This window comes from Anser cygnoides, chromosome 1, assembly GCF_040182565.1.
Source record: "Anser cygnoides isolate HZ-2024a breed goose chromosome 1, Taihu_goose_T2T_genome, whole genome shotgun sequence".
Lineage (NCBI taxonomy): Eukaryota > Metazoa > Chordata > Aves > Anseriformes > Anatidae > Anser > Anser cygnoides.
In genome coordinates, this window is record NC_089873.1 from 146,329,026 (window position 1) to 146,343,866 (window position 14,841).

Here is a 14,841-nt window from a genome sequence, read left to right on the forward strand (position 1 = left end):
GTACAATTGAGAAGATCTAGGTATTTTCTGGAAAAAAATAAGATCCATAGGCTGTACGCCGTGGCTCCCATTTTCTTTCTATTTCTTCTTAATACGTGGTGTGGATGTTGCTTTCTTCACTACTGGTTGTATGTGCAGATTGGACCATGCAGAATTACAAATTTGATCTTTGGAAGTTTGTCCTATTATTTTAACAGTAAAATGGAACTTAGTTGAGAATTATTTCTAAAATACGCTCTTGTTAATCATGCTTTAACATTTGATATTTCTATAGCAACCTGGTACCGAAATGAACCGAATGAAAGAAACCTTGAGAGGAGTGGCTGAGGAAAATAGTAAACTGAAGTCATCATTTAAGTCTGTGATGGATGAGAATGATTCCCTAAAAAAACAGGCAAGATTAATTATTTCCTGTTATTAGTAGCTTTAGAAGTTACAGTCAACAATTTTAAACGTTTGAACAAGTTGTTTGCAAAATTGCTGATTTTGTTTCTGTAAGACAAGAATTGTGTGAATGGTTGTAATTACTTTCTGCTTCATTTTCTAGCACGTGAAATTTAGTCTCTCAGATCTTTTCCAGTATTAAAGAAATTAGAGTTAGTCCTCTGACCCTGTAGCAACAGGTGATTTTAGGAAAGACTAACCATATCCTTTGAAGCAAACTGAGATTGGATAGAGAGAAAGTATTTTATAATGAAAGCCACCCTGTGCTGAATTGCTCTGCTGATTCTATTAAATAAAAAGTAGTATGTGTATTTCTAATTCCATGATTACTCAGTATCTTCAGTTATTTTTGAAAGTGTTAATTAAAGGAATATTTTCTCTGTTCTTAAAGACACGCTGAGACAGTGGTTCACAATAATACAGAGTTAAAGTTTTCTTCTCACTTGACTTAAATCTGACCTAAATGCTGACAGGCAAATTGCTACGTAAACTCTTTTGACCATTGCTCCTTCAGTGAATTGCAGTTCTGATGCTCTTGAGTCTGATGAAAATCATCTGCTTCCTAGTCTCAGTAAAATCTTTGTCCTTCTCTTTTGTGCAAACTGAAGTATTCACAGAGGACTTACATGATGATCGGGATGTTTGTTGTATCCATAGAGTACGTTACTTATATTTAAATGGAGGTTATAGTTTGCCTCGTATTCTTTTCTCACAGAGCATGGTCAGTAACAGTGTCATTCTTTCGAGAAGAAAACTTTCACCCTCTCTATTTCCAAGGCCATTAGACCATTCTTGAAACATGCACTCCATTTTTTGTGTCATTTCTTTATGAGGAGTAATCAAATACGTAGTGCCTATATCCCTAAAGAGGTATTGTGCTTATTCTTCCCCTGTAAGCGGAAAGGTTGGGCCGCAAGTCAACAAAGAGCCACGACTATTTTATTTATCCAGGCAGAGGTTGCCTGGAGAGGTTGAGGAGTCCCCGTCCTTGAAGATCTTCACAAGCTGCCTGGACGTGGTCCTGGGCAGCCTGCTCTGGGTGGCCCTGTTTAAACAAGATGGTTGGACCAGATGGTCTCCAGAGGTCCCTTCCCACCTCGGCCATCCCGTGATTTGTTGAGGAAGTGGACAGTGATTTTGTTTCTATCACTGTCCATGCTGAGAAGAAAAAAATTGAACTTTTAATCATTTAGCAATCACATCAAATGATTTCAATGTGATGGTTAAGTCAAAAAGTGAGTTTTGAATCTACAGCTATTTGAATGGTTTTTGATTCTTTCAGTTAAGTGACGCGAACGAACAGAACAAGAAGTTAGATGATCGAGCAAAAAGCATGCAAGCTCAGTTAGATAATTTAAAGGTAAGGTTTCTTCTTACAGGTACCTTCTTCTGTTATAGTTATGCAAGCCTTATAAAGCATTGTGTAATGTAGTTTGGAGAAATTGAGAATCTTAATTCAAATTTTTTCTCGCAAAACCTTTCACTTGTAATTCTGCTGTCCCTGACTGTTTTGAAAGTTTATGGTCAGTTTCAAGCCACCTTGCTCCTGCTCCATCCCAAGCTGAGCAAGCCTTTCCTAGGCTTGGTTAACTCTAAAGGTTCGGCCTTTTCAATGGAAGTAGTTGAGCACTCCGCTTGGAGCCTATCTGTAGCATTTTTCTTTGTTGATGAGATCGTTTCTATATTTACCACTAAAGTCCTTTTTGCAGCATGATAACAGTCTGAGAGCGAGGCTTAAGAAAATGTAGTGGATGGCTGAATTGTTAGTGCAAAAGACAGCACTTCTGAACAAGGCGCTATTTTCACATAGAAGATTCTCACAGTTTCTGAGAAAAGGAACGTTATTTTCTGAAAACATTTGTTTTATACTCAACTTCAAAGCCTCAGTGTTGTTTTTTTTCAGAATCTGCTGGCATATATTTAATTATATTACAAATTTCCAGTGAGGGGGAGAAAAGACACATTCCTTGGTTTCTTTTTCAAGACGCACAGGTTTTTGACTGTTACAAGTAATTGTCATTTCAGTTTTCCTTTGTTGCTGTTTTTTGTCTGTTTTTGCTTATAATTTAATGGTATGTCCTGGTATTAAATTATATTATTAAATTATGTTATAAAATATTATATTAAAAGATAACTATGTTGAGTTTCACAAGGTTTTTTTTTTTTTTCCAATTCAATGAAATGTAACAAGTATTGGATACATTCCTGGACATTGCAGGACAGGTGTTTAAGTACAGGTGAACTAAAGTGTCTTAACTATCATCAGTGAATGGTTAGAATATTTGAAAGATTCAAGAAAGAGAGAATTGGGCATGTTTGTGGTTAAAATGGATGCTAAGAAGAAAAGCTAAGTGTAAACAAAAGCTTTGACATTTGTTTTCATTCACAGTTCTTTCCCACATGTGACTTAACTGAGGAATGTACAATTGAGAAGATCTAGGTATTTTCTGGAAAAAAAATAAGATCCATAGGCTGTACGCCGTGGCTCCCATTTTCTTTCTATTTCTTCTTAATACGTGGTGTGGATGTTGCTTTCTTCACTACTGGTTGTATGTGCAGATTGGACCATGCAGAATTACAAATTTGATCTTTGGAAGTTTGTCCTATTATTTTAACAGTAAAATGGAACTTAGTTGAGAATTATTTCTAAAATACGCTCTTGTTAATCATGCTTTAACATTTGATATTTCTATAGCTATATATGACAGAAATGAACCGAATGAGAGAAACCGTGATAGAAGTGGGTAAGGAAAATAGCACACTGAAGTCATCGTATAACACTGTGATGGATGAGAATGAATCCCTAAAAAAACAGGCAAGATTAATTATTTCCTGTTATTAGTAGCTTTAGAAGTTACAGTCAACAATTTTAAACGTTTGAACAAGTTGTTTGCAAAATTGCTGATTTTGTTTCTGTAAGACAAGAATTGTGTGAATGGTTGTAATTACTTTCTGCTTCATTTTCTAGCACGTGAAATTTAGTCTCTCAGATCTTTTCCAGTATTAAAGAAATTAGAGTTAGTCCCCTGACCCTGTAGCAACAGGTGATTTTAGGAAAGACTAACCATATCCTCTGAAGCAAACTGAGATTGGATAGAGAGAAAGTATTTTATAATGGAAGCCACCCTGTGCTGAATTGCTCTGCTGATTCTATTAAATAAAAAGTAGTATGTGTATTTCTAATTCCATGATTACTCAGTATCTTCAGTTATTTTTGAAAGTGTTAATTAAAGGAATATTTTCTCTGTTCTTAAAGACACGCTGAGACAGTGGTTCACAATAATACAGAGTTAAAGTTTTCTTCTCACTTGACTTAAATCTGACCTAAATGCTGACAGGCAAATTGCTACGTAAACTCTTTTGACCATTGCTCCTTCAGTGAATTGCAGTTCTGATGCTCTTGAGTCTGATGAAAATCATCTGCTTCCTAGTCTCAGTAAAATCTTTGTCCTCCTCTTTTGTGCAAACTGAAGTATTCACAGAGGACTTACATGATGATCGGGATGTTTGTTGTATCCATAGAGTACGTTACTTATATTTAAATGGAGGTTATAGTTTGCCTCGTATTCTTTTCTCACAGAGCATGGTCAGTAACAGTGTCATTCTTTCGAGAAGAAAACTTTCACCCTCTCTATTTCCAAGGCCATTAGACCATTCTTGAAACATGCACTCCATTTTTTGTGTCATTTCTTTATGAGAAGTAATCAAATACGTAGTGCCTATATCCCTAAAGAGGTATTGTGCTTATTCTTCCCCTGTAAGCGGAAAGGTTGGGCCGCAAGTCAACAAAGAGCCACGACTATTTTATTTATCCAGGCAGAGGTTGCCTGGAGAGGTTGAGGAGTCCCCGTCCTTGAAGATCTTCACAAGCTGCCTGGACGTGGTCCTGGGCAGCCTGCTCTGGGTGGCCCTGTTTAAACAAGATGGTTGGACCAGATGGTCTCCAGAGGTCCCTTCCCACCTCGGCCATCCCGTGATTTGTTGAGGAAGTGGACAGTGATTTTGTTTCTATCACTGTCCATGCTGAGAAGAAAAAAATTGAACTTTTAGCAATCACATCAAATGATTTCAGTGTGATGGTTAAGTCAAAAAGTGAGTTTTGAATCTACAGCTATTTGAATGGTTTTTGATTCTTTCAGTTAAGTGACGCGAAAGAACAGAACAAGAAGTTAGAAGATCGAGCAAGAAGCATGCAAGCTCAGTTAAATGATTCAAAGGTAAGGTTTCTTCTTCCAGGTACCTTCTTCCTTTATAGTTAACAAGTGAAATATAATTCATTGTTACGTTTTATTGTAGCAGAAGCATGCATTGGTAATGACACAGAAGTCTAATGATTCAGGACAAGTGGTGCGCTCACGTAAACGTGGTATGGAGAAAAATGAGACAGGAGCATCAAAAAGTGATAAGGTAAGGACTGGGCAAGGTGAAAGATCTGTTTGAAAGACTTTAGGCAGTAGAACGTTATGTATCTGCTAGAAATTAGAAAATGCTAGAAATTAGAAAAATAAAATAATTTTTATTGATTTTTTTTAGTGAGTTAATTACAGTAGGAATAGGTAGACACTATATTGGGAGAAACAGTCAACTGAAAGAATAAAGTATGTTGCTAAAAATGTCTTTTGAATTTTATATTGTGTATGTACATGTTTTTTGCTTATTTAGCTATGTTTTCTTCTTCCTCTCATGTTATCTCTCAACTATGAATTAAAATTATATTCTGCCTGCACTGTAACTGTTTTCTTCTGCTGTGTCAGAGCAAATCTTAAACTTATCCTGGTTACTGCTACAGTACAACACTGTCCTTTATGAATAAAACCAGCTGAAATGTAGTTAGAGAAGTCAGATAACAAATTTTAATTTGATAAGCCAGAGATGATTGTACTGCTGTTATACTTTGGGGAAATGGTCTTTAATGTGGGAAAGAATAAATGCAGTGTTCATATATAGTTCCAAAAGGATCACCTTGTTTTCCTTAAAATACCTTCTTGCATCACTTAATGAAATACTTTCTGTCTCCATGTTATTCCAGTCAGTAGCAAGTCCTCTGCTAGTACTCTGCCAACATTTCCCGACTGGTAATGACTTTCTCCCGCTAGAGGCTAAACTGAAATGAGAGAGAGATATTCACACCATTCTACTTGATCTATATCAGATGCCTTAAAACTGTACTGTCTCTATATAGCCAACATATTTCTCTGTGTACGTAGGTTTTAGCGTACTTTAGTCGCAAGTGATATATGAGCAGCATCAGTAGTTATAATTCTGAGTGAAGAGAAGAACAGTTGTCTGAAGGTAGATACAAGAAGACCTGTGAAGGTTTTAAAGAGCTGTTTGTGCAGCCTGTCTTCAGGAACCTCTGGATACCTTTCACAGAGTTTTTCTGTACAGTTGTAGTAGAGGGACAGAATGACAATGTCATGAAGTCTTTATTCTTCTAACGGTGCTACTTACACAGTTAAAATTTAGCATAAGTAGATTGTATGAAATAAAGCAAAGGAGTGTATCACATGTATCAAAATGAGGATTTCCACATGCACAGATCATTAAGCCATTGAGGGAGGATGCACAAGCCATTGAGGGAGTATGTAGATACAGGAAAAAAAGGGAGAAAGGTGTCAGGGGAGCAGGACCTCAACTTTCAATAGGGAAGGAATGTGTTAAGATAGATGGTTCAAATCCGTAAAAGTGATTTTAAAGATGTCTTTAGAAAAAACACAAGTGGCTTTAAAAGTGTCACACAGGTTAGAGAAGTGTTGAAAAGCCAGGAGCAGTTAGTGGTTATCTGTAAAAACTTGTGGAGGTCAAGTGGAGTCAACTAGAAAAATCTGATGCCGTTCTTTTCAAATGGGAAAGAGTTACACAGCCATCAACTTAATGTTGGTTCTCAGCTAAATAAATAAATATATGTCCTGGCAAGCTATGAACAAACCATGCGAAGTGCCATGCCAAAAACACTGCAGTAAATGGCAACGAGCTTGTGTTAATCCTAAATTGTCAAATCAGTGTGATTTCCATTAGGACAAGGTAACAGGCATGGCTAGTAGAGGAGTACTAGTTATATGTATGTCTAGACTTTGCTGTATTGTTTCTGGTACAGTTTTACGTGGCGTTTTCATAATCATATTAGAAAAGTATGACAGCTGAAATAAGGTTGGTGGTAAGGTGTAGTGAGACAGTGTTTCACAGCTGAAGGAATGTACATAGTAGATTCTGGAATAGTCTCTTTTGGGTCCAGTATTGGGTGTTTTCAGTGAGAAGTGTGATGGTGAGAAAGAGCACGCTTGTTAAACTTGAAGCGAATAGCAAGCGAGGGAGAATTTCAAGCATGCTGAAAAAGAAGGTTAGGATTAAAATTGATCTTGACAAATTGAAGAGGTAGTAGGTCTGAGAAAAGCGCAATGCTTCAGAGGCAAGAGTGTGCAGTATTGCATTTGAACAGAAATATCATCTGTACACATGCAGGGTGATGAACAAATGCAGGGACACGTGAACATGCCAATCTTTGGCTACATAAAAGGCTGCCCCAAAGAGAAAGAAAGTAATCTTTTTTTTTTCCATGTCTGTGATAGAAGTAGTGGCAGGGTAAGTATGAGGAAAAACTAGATTAAAACAAAAGCAGTCAACCACTGGGTCAGAGAGATCAGTAAGACTGGTGCTTCCAGTATTTGCAGGTCTTCAGAACAGACTAGACAAACATTTGGCAGGAATGAAGTGATACAGTTGATTATGATATGGATGGTACCCGATTTAATAATGGAATTGGATGGTTTAGACATCCTGGCACCACCTACAGCAACCCAGTGGCCTGTGAAATTATTGCCAAATCCCTGAAGCACTGTGAAATTATTGTCAAACCCCGAATATGCAAGCCTTATAAAGCATTGTGTAACGTAGTTTGGAGAAATTGAGAATCTTAATTCAAATTTTTTCTCGCAAAACCTTTCACTTGTAATTCTGCTGTCCCTGACTGTTTTGAAAGTTTATGGTCAGTTTCAAGCCACCTTGCTCCTGCTCCATCCCAAGCTGAGCAAGCCTTTCCTAGGCTTGGTTAACTCTAAAGGTTCGGCCTTTTCAATGGAAGTAGTTGAGCTGTCCGCTTGGAGCCTATATGTAGCATTTTTGTTTGTTGATGAGATCGTTTCTATATTTACCACTAAAGTCCTTTTTGCAGCATGATAACAGTCTGAGAGCGAGGCTTAAGAAAATGTAGTGGATGGCTGAATTGTTAGTGCAAAAGACAGCACTTCTGAACAAGGCGCTATTTTCACATAGAAGATTCTCACAGTTTCTGAGAAAAGGAACGTTATTTTCTGAAAACATTTGTTTTATACTCAGCTTCAAAGCCTCAGTGTTGGTTTTTTTTTTCAGAATCTGCTGGCATATATTTAATTATATTACAAATTTCCAGTGAGGGGGAGAAAAGACACATTCCTTGGTTTCTTTTTCAAGACGCACAGGTTTTTGACTGTTACAAGTAATTGTCATTTCAGTTTTCCTTTGTTGCTGTTTTTTGTCTGTTTTTGCTTATAATTTAATGGTATGTCCTGGTATTAAATTATATTATTAAATTATGTTATAAAATATTATATTAAAAGATAACTATGTTGAGTTTCACAAGGGTTTTTTTTTCCAATTCAATGAAATGTAACAAGTATTGGATACATTCCTGGACATTGCAGGACAGGTGTTTAAGTACAGGTGAACTAAAGCGTCTTAACTATCATCAGTGAATGGTTAGAATATTTGAAAGATTCAAGAAAGAGAGAATTGGGCATGTTTGTGGTTAAAATGGATGCTAAGAAGAAAAGCTAAGTGTAAACAAAAGCTTTGACATTTGTTTTCATTCACAGTTCTTTCCCACATGTGACTTAACTGAGGAATGTACAATTGAGAAGATCTAGGTATTTTCTGGAAAAAAAATAAGATCCATAGGCTGTACGCCGTGGCTCCCATTTTCTTTCTATTTCTTCTTACTACGTGGTGTGGATGTTGCTTTCTTCACTACTGGTTGTATGTGCAGATTGGACCATGCAGAATTACAAATTTGATCTTTGGAAGTTTGTCCTGTTATTTTAACAGGAAAATGGAACTTAGTTGAGAATTATTTCTAAAAGATTATTTCTAAAAGCTCTTGTTAATCATGCTTTAACATTTGATATTTCTATAGCAACCTGATACCGAAATGAACCGAATGAAAGAAACCTTGAGAGGAGTGGCTGAGGAAAATAGTAAACTGAAGTCATCATTTAAGTCTGTGATGGATGAGAATGATTCCCTAAAAAAACAGGCAAGATTAATTATTTCCTGTTATTAGTAGCTTTAGAAGTTACAGTCAACAATTTTAAACGTTTGAACAAGTTGTTTGCAAAATTGCTGATTTTGTTTCTGTAAGACAAGAATTGTGTGAATGGTTGTAATTACTTTCTGCTTCATTTTCTAGCACGTGAAATTTAGTCTCTCAGATCTTTTCCAGTATTAAAGAAATTAGAGTTAGTCCTCTGACCCTGTAGCAACGGGTGATTTTAGGAAAGACTAACCATATCCTCTGAAGCAAACTGAGATTGGATAGAGAGAAAGTATTTTATAATGGAAGCCACCCTGTGCTGAATTGCTCTGCTGATTCTATTAAATAAAAAGTAGTATGTGTATTTCTAATTCCATGATTACTCAGTATCTTCAGTTATTTTTGAAAGTGTTAATTAAAGGAATATTTTCTCTGTTCTTAAAGACACGCTGAGACAGTGGTTCACAATAATACAGAGTTAAAGTTTTCTTCTCACTTGACTTAAATCTGACCTAAATGCTGACAGGCAAATTGCTACGTAAACTCTTTTGACCATTGCTCCTTCAGTGAATTGCAGTTCTGATGCTCTTGAGTCTGATGAAAATCATCTGCTTCCTAGTCTCAGTAAAATCTTTGTCCTCCTCTTTTGTGCAAACTGAAGTATTCACAGAGGACTTACATGATGATCGGGATGTTTGTTGTATCCATAGAGTACGTTACTTATATTTAAATGGAGGTTATAGTTTGCCTCGTATTCTTTTCTCACAGAGCATGGTCAGTAACAGTGTCATTCTTTCGAGAAGAAAACTTTCACCCTCTCTATTTCCAAGGCCATTAGACCATTCTTGAAACATGCACTCCATTTTTTGTGTCATTTCTTTATGAGAAGTAATCAAATACGTAGTGCCTATATCCCTAAAGAGGTATTGTGCTTATTCTTCCCCTGTAAGCGGAAAGGTTGGGCCGCAAGTCAACAAAGAGCCACGACTATTTTATTTATCCAGGCAGAGGTTGCCTGGAGAGGTTGAGGAGTCCCCGTCCTTGAAGATCTTCACAAGCTGCCTGGACGTGGTCCTGGGCAGCCTGCTCTGGGTGGCCCTGTTTAAACAAGATGGTTGGACCAGATGGTCTCCAGAGGTCCCTTCCCACCTCGGCCATCCCGTGATTTGTTGAGGAAGTGGACAGTGATTTTGTTTCTATCACTGTCCATGCTGAGAAGAAAAAAATTGAACTTTTAGCAATCACATCAAATGATTTCAGTGTGATGGTTAAGTCAAAAAGTGAGTTTTGAATCTACAGCTATTTGAATGGTTTTTGATTCTTTCAGTTAAGTGACGCGAAAGAACAGAACAAGAAGTTAGAAGATCGAGCAAGAAGCATGCAAGCTCAGTTAAATGATTCAAAGGTAAGGTTTCTTCTTCCAGGTACCTTCTTCCTTTATAGTTAACAAGTGAAATATAATTCATTGTTACGTTTTATTGTAGCAGAAGCATGCATTGGTAATGACACAGAAGTCTAATGATTCAGGACAAGTGGTGCGCTCACGTAAACGTGGTATGGAGAAAAATGAGACAGGAGCATCAAAAAGTGATAAGGTAAGGACTGGGCAAGGTGAAAGATCTGTTTGAAAGACTTTAGGCAGTAGAACGTTATGTATCTGCTAGAAATTAGAAAATGCTAGAAATTAGAAAAATAAAATAATTTTTATTGATTTTTTTTAGTGAGTTAATTACAGTAGGAATAGGTAGACACTATATTGGGAGAAACAGTCAACTGAAAGAATAAAGTATGTTGCTAAAAATGTCTTTTGAATTTTATATTGTGTATGTACATGTTTTTTGCTTATTTAGCTATGTTTTCTTCTTCCTCTCATGTTATCTCTCAACTATGAATTAAAATTATATTCTGCCTGCACTGTAACTGTTTTCTTCTGCTGTGTCAGAGCAAATCTTAAACTTATCCTGGTTACTGCTACAGTACAACACTGTCCTTTATGAATAAAACCAGCTGAAATGTAGTTAGAGAAGTCAGATAACAAATTTTAATTTGATAAGCCAGAGATGATTGTACTGCTGTTATACTTTGGGGAAATGGTCTTTAATGTGGGAAAGAATAAATGCAGTGTTCATATATAGTTCCAAAAGGATCACCTTGTTTTCCTTAAAATACCTTCTTGCATCACTTAATGAAATACTTTCTGTCTCCATGTTATTCCAGTCAGTAGCAAGTCCTCTGCTAGCACTCTGCCAACATTTCCCGACTGGTAATGACTTTCTCCCGCTAGAGGCTAAACTGAAATGAGAAAGAGAGATATTCACACCATTCTACTTGATCTATATCAGATGCCTTAAAACTGTACTGTCTCTATATAGCCAACATATTTCTCTGTGTACGTAGGTTTTAGCGTACTTTAGTCGCAAGTGATATATGAGCAGCATCAGTAGTTATAATTCTGAGTGAAGAGAAGAACAGTTGTCTGAAGGTAGATACAAGAAGACCTGTGAAGGTTTTAAAGAGCTGTTTGTGCAGCCTGTCTTCAGGAACCTCTGGATACCTTTCACAGAGTTTTTCTGTACAGTTGTAGTAGAGGGACAGAATGACAATGTCATGAAGTCTTTATTCTTCTAACGGTGCTACTTACACAGTTAAAATTTAGCATAAGTAGATTGTATGAAATAAAGCAAAGGAGTGTATCACATGTATCAAAATGAGGATTTCCACATGCACAGATCATTAAGCCATTGAGGGAGGATGCACAAGCCATTGAGGGAGTATGTAGATACAGGAAAAAAAGGGAGAAAGGTGTCAGGGGAGCAGGACCTCAACTTTCAATAGGGAAGGAATGTGTTAAGATAGATGGTTCAAATCCATAAAAGTGATTTTAAAGATGTCTTTAGAAAAAACACAAGTGGCTTTAAAAGTGTCACACAGGTTAGAGAAGTGTTGAAAAGCCAGGAGCAGTTAGTGGTTATCTGTAAAAACTTGTGGAGGTCAAGTGGAGTCAACTAGAAAAATCTGATGCCGTTCTTTTCAAATGGGAAAGAGTTACACAGCCATCAACTTAATGTTGGTTCTCAGCTAAATAAATAAATATATGTCCTGGCAAGCTATGAACAAACCATGCGAAGTGCCATGCCAAAAACACTGCAGTAAATGGCAACGAGCTTGTGTTAATCCTAAATTGTCAAATCAGTGTGATTTCCATTAGGACAAGGTAACAGGCATGGCTAGTAGAGGAGTACTAGTTATATGTATGTCTAGACTTTGCTGTATTGTTTCTGGTACAGTTTTACGTGGCGTTTTCATAATCATATTAGAAAAGTATGACAGCTGAAATAAGGTTGGTGGTAAGGTGTAGTGAGACAGTGTTTCACAGCTGAAGGAATGTACATAGTAGATTCTGGAATAGTCTCTTTTGGGTCCAGTATTGGGTGTTTTCAGTGAGAAGTGTGATGGTGAGAAAGAGCACGCTTGTTAAACTTGAAGCGAATAGCAAGCGAGGGAGAATTTCAAGCATGCTGAAAAAGAAGGTTAGGATTAAAATTGATCTTGACAAATTGAAGAGGTAGTAGGTCTGAGAAAAGCGCAATGCTTCAGAGGCAAGAGTGTGCAGTATTGCATTTGAACAGAAATATCATCTGTACACATGCAGGGTGATGAACAAATGCAGGGACACGTGAACATGCCAATCTTTGGCTACATAAAAGGCTGCCCCAAAGAGAAAGAAAGTAATCTTTTTTTTTTCCATGTCTGTGATAGAAGTAGTGGCAGGGTAAGTATGAGGAAAAACTAGATTAAAACAAAAGCAGTCAACCACTGGGTCAGAGAGGTCAGTAAGACTGGTGCTTCCAGTATTTGCAGGTCTTCAGAACAGACTAGACAAACATTTGGCAGGAATGAAGTGATACAGTTGATTATGATATGGATGGTACCCGATTTAATAATGGAATTGGATGGTTTAGACATCCTGGCACCACCTACAGCAACCCAGTGGCCTGTGAAATTATTGCCAAATCCCTGAAGCACTGTGAAATTATTGTCAAACCCCGAATATGCAAGCCTTATAAAGCATTGTGTAACGTAGTTTGGAGAAATTGAGAATCTTAACTCAAATTTTTTCTCGCAAAACCTTTCACTTGTAATTCTGCTGTCCCTGACTGTTTTGAAAGTTTATGGTCAGTTTCAAGCCACCTTGCTCCTGCTCCATCCCAAGCTGAGCAAGCCTTTCCTAGGCTTGGTTAACTCTAAAGGTTCGGCCTTTTCAATGGAAGTAGTTGAGCAGTCCGCTTGGAGCCTATCTGTAGCATTTTTGTTTGTCGATGAGATCGTTTCTATATTTACCACTAAAGTCCTTTTTGCAGCATGATAACAGTCTGAGAGCGAGGCTTAAGAAAATGTAGCGGATGGCTGAATTGTTAGTGCAAAAGACAGCACTTCTGAACAAGGCGCTATTTTCACATAGAAGATTCTCACAGTTTCTGAGAAAAGGAACGTTATTTTCTGAAAACATTTGTTTTATACTCAGCTTCAAAGCCTCAGTGTTGTTTTTTTTTCAGAATCTGCTGGCATATATTTAATTATATTACAAATTTCCAGTGAGGGGGAGAAAAGACACATTCCTTGGTTTCTTTTTCAAGACGTACAGGTTTTTGACTGTTACAAGTAATTGTCATTTCAGTTTTCCTTTGTTGCTGTTTTGTTTGCTTATAATTTAATGGTATGTCCTGGTATTAAATTATATTATTAAATTATGTTATAAAATATTATATTAAAAGATAACTATGTTGAGTTTCACAAGGTTTTTTTTTTTTTTCCAATTCAATGAAATGTAACAAGTATTGGATACATTCCTGGACATTGCAGGACAGGTGTTTAAGTACAGGTGAACTAAAGCGTCTTAACTATCAGCAGTGAATGGTTAGAATATTTGAAAGATTCAAGAAAGAGAGAATTGGGCATGTTTGTGGTTAAAATGGATGCTAAGAAGAAAAGCTAAGTGTAAACAAAAGCTTTGACATTTGTTTTCATTCACAGTTCTTTCCCACATGTGACTTAACTGAGGAATGTACAATTGAGAAGATCTAGGTATTTTCTGGAAAAAAATAAGATCCATAGGCTGTACGCCGTGGCTCCCATTTTCTTTCTATTTCTTCTTACTACGTGGTGTGGATGTTGCTTTCTTCACTACTGGTTGTATGTGCAGATTGGACCATGCAGAATTACAAATTTGATCTTTGGAAGTTTGTCCTGTTATTTTAACAGGAAAATGGAACTTAGTTGAGAATTATTTCTAAAATACGCTCTTGTTAATCATGCTTTAACATTTGATATTTCTATAGCAACCTGATACCGAAATGAACCGAATGAAAGAAACCTTGAGAGGAGTGGCTGAGGAAAATAGTAAACTGAAGTCATCATTTAAGTCTGTGATGGATGAGAATGATTCCCTAAAAAAACAGGCAAGATTAATTATTTCCTGTTATTAGTAGCTTTAGAAGTTACAGTCAACAATTTTAAACGTTTGAACAAGTTGTTTGCAAAATTGCTGATTTTGTTTCTGTAAGACAAGAATTGTGTGAATGGTTGTAATTACTTTCTGCTTCATTTTCTAGCACGTGAAATTTAGTCTCTCAGATCTTTTCCAGTATTAAAGAAATTAGAGTTAGTCCCCTGACCCTGTAGCAACAGGTGATTTTAGGAAAGACTAACCATATCCTTTGAAGCAAACTGAGATTGGATAGAGAGAAAGTATTTTATAATGGAAGCTACCCTGTGCTGAATTGCTCTGCTGATTCTATTAAATAAAAAGTAGTATGTGTATTTCTAATTCCATGATTACTTAGTATCTTCAGTTATTTTTGAAAGTGTTAATTAAAGGAATATTTTCTCTGTTCTTAAAGACACGCTGAGACAGTGGTTCACAATAATACAGAGTTAAAGTTTTCTTCTCACTTGACTTAAATCTGACCTAAATGCTGACAGGCAAATTGCTACGTAAACTCTTTTGACCATTGCTCCTTCAGTGAATTGCAGTTCTGATGCTCTTGAGTCTGATGAAAATCATCTGCTTCCTAGTCTCAGTAAAATCTTTGTCCTTCTCTTTTGTGCAAACT

General features: G+C 36.7%; 1 protein-coding gene and 1 long non-coding RNA gene across 2 annotated transcripts; both read left to right on the forward strand.

Annotated features, from left to right (window-relative positions):
• The first annotated feature begins 1,272 nt into the window (after positions 1 to 1,272).
• LOC136789642 (coiled-coil domain-containing protein 138-like) lies at positions 1,273 to 8,923 on the forward strand. The gene is made up of 7 exons (XM_066989972.1): positions 1,273 to 1,314; positions 1,727 to 1,804; positions 3,140 to 3,259; positions 4,584 to 4,661; positions 4,741 to 4,851; positions 8,612 to 8,731; positions 8,885 to 8,923. The coding sequence occupies exons 1-7, from the start codon at positions 1,273 to 1,275 to the stop codon at positions 8,921 to 8,923; spliced, it is 588 nt and encodes a 195-aa protein (XP_066846073.1).
• A 1,192-nt stretch (positions 8,924 to 10,115) lies between these two features.
• Positions 10,116 to 14,192, forward strand: LOC136789712 (uncharacterized). Its single transcript, XR_010828634.1, has 3 exons — positions 10,116 to 10,133; positions 10,213 to 10,323; positions 14,068 to 14,192. It is a non-coding gene; the product is annotated as an uncharacterized lncRNA (long non-coding RNA).
• The last annotated feature ends 649 nt before the right edge of the window (positions 14,193 to 14,841 follow it).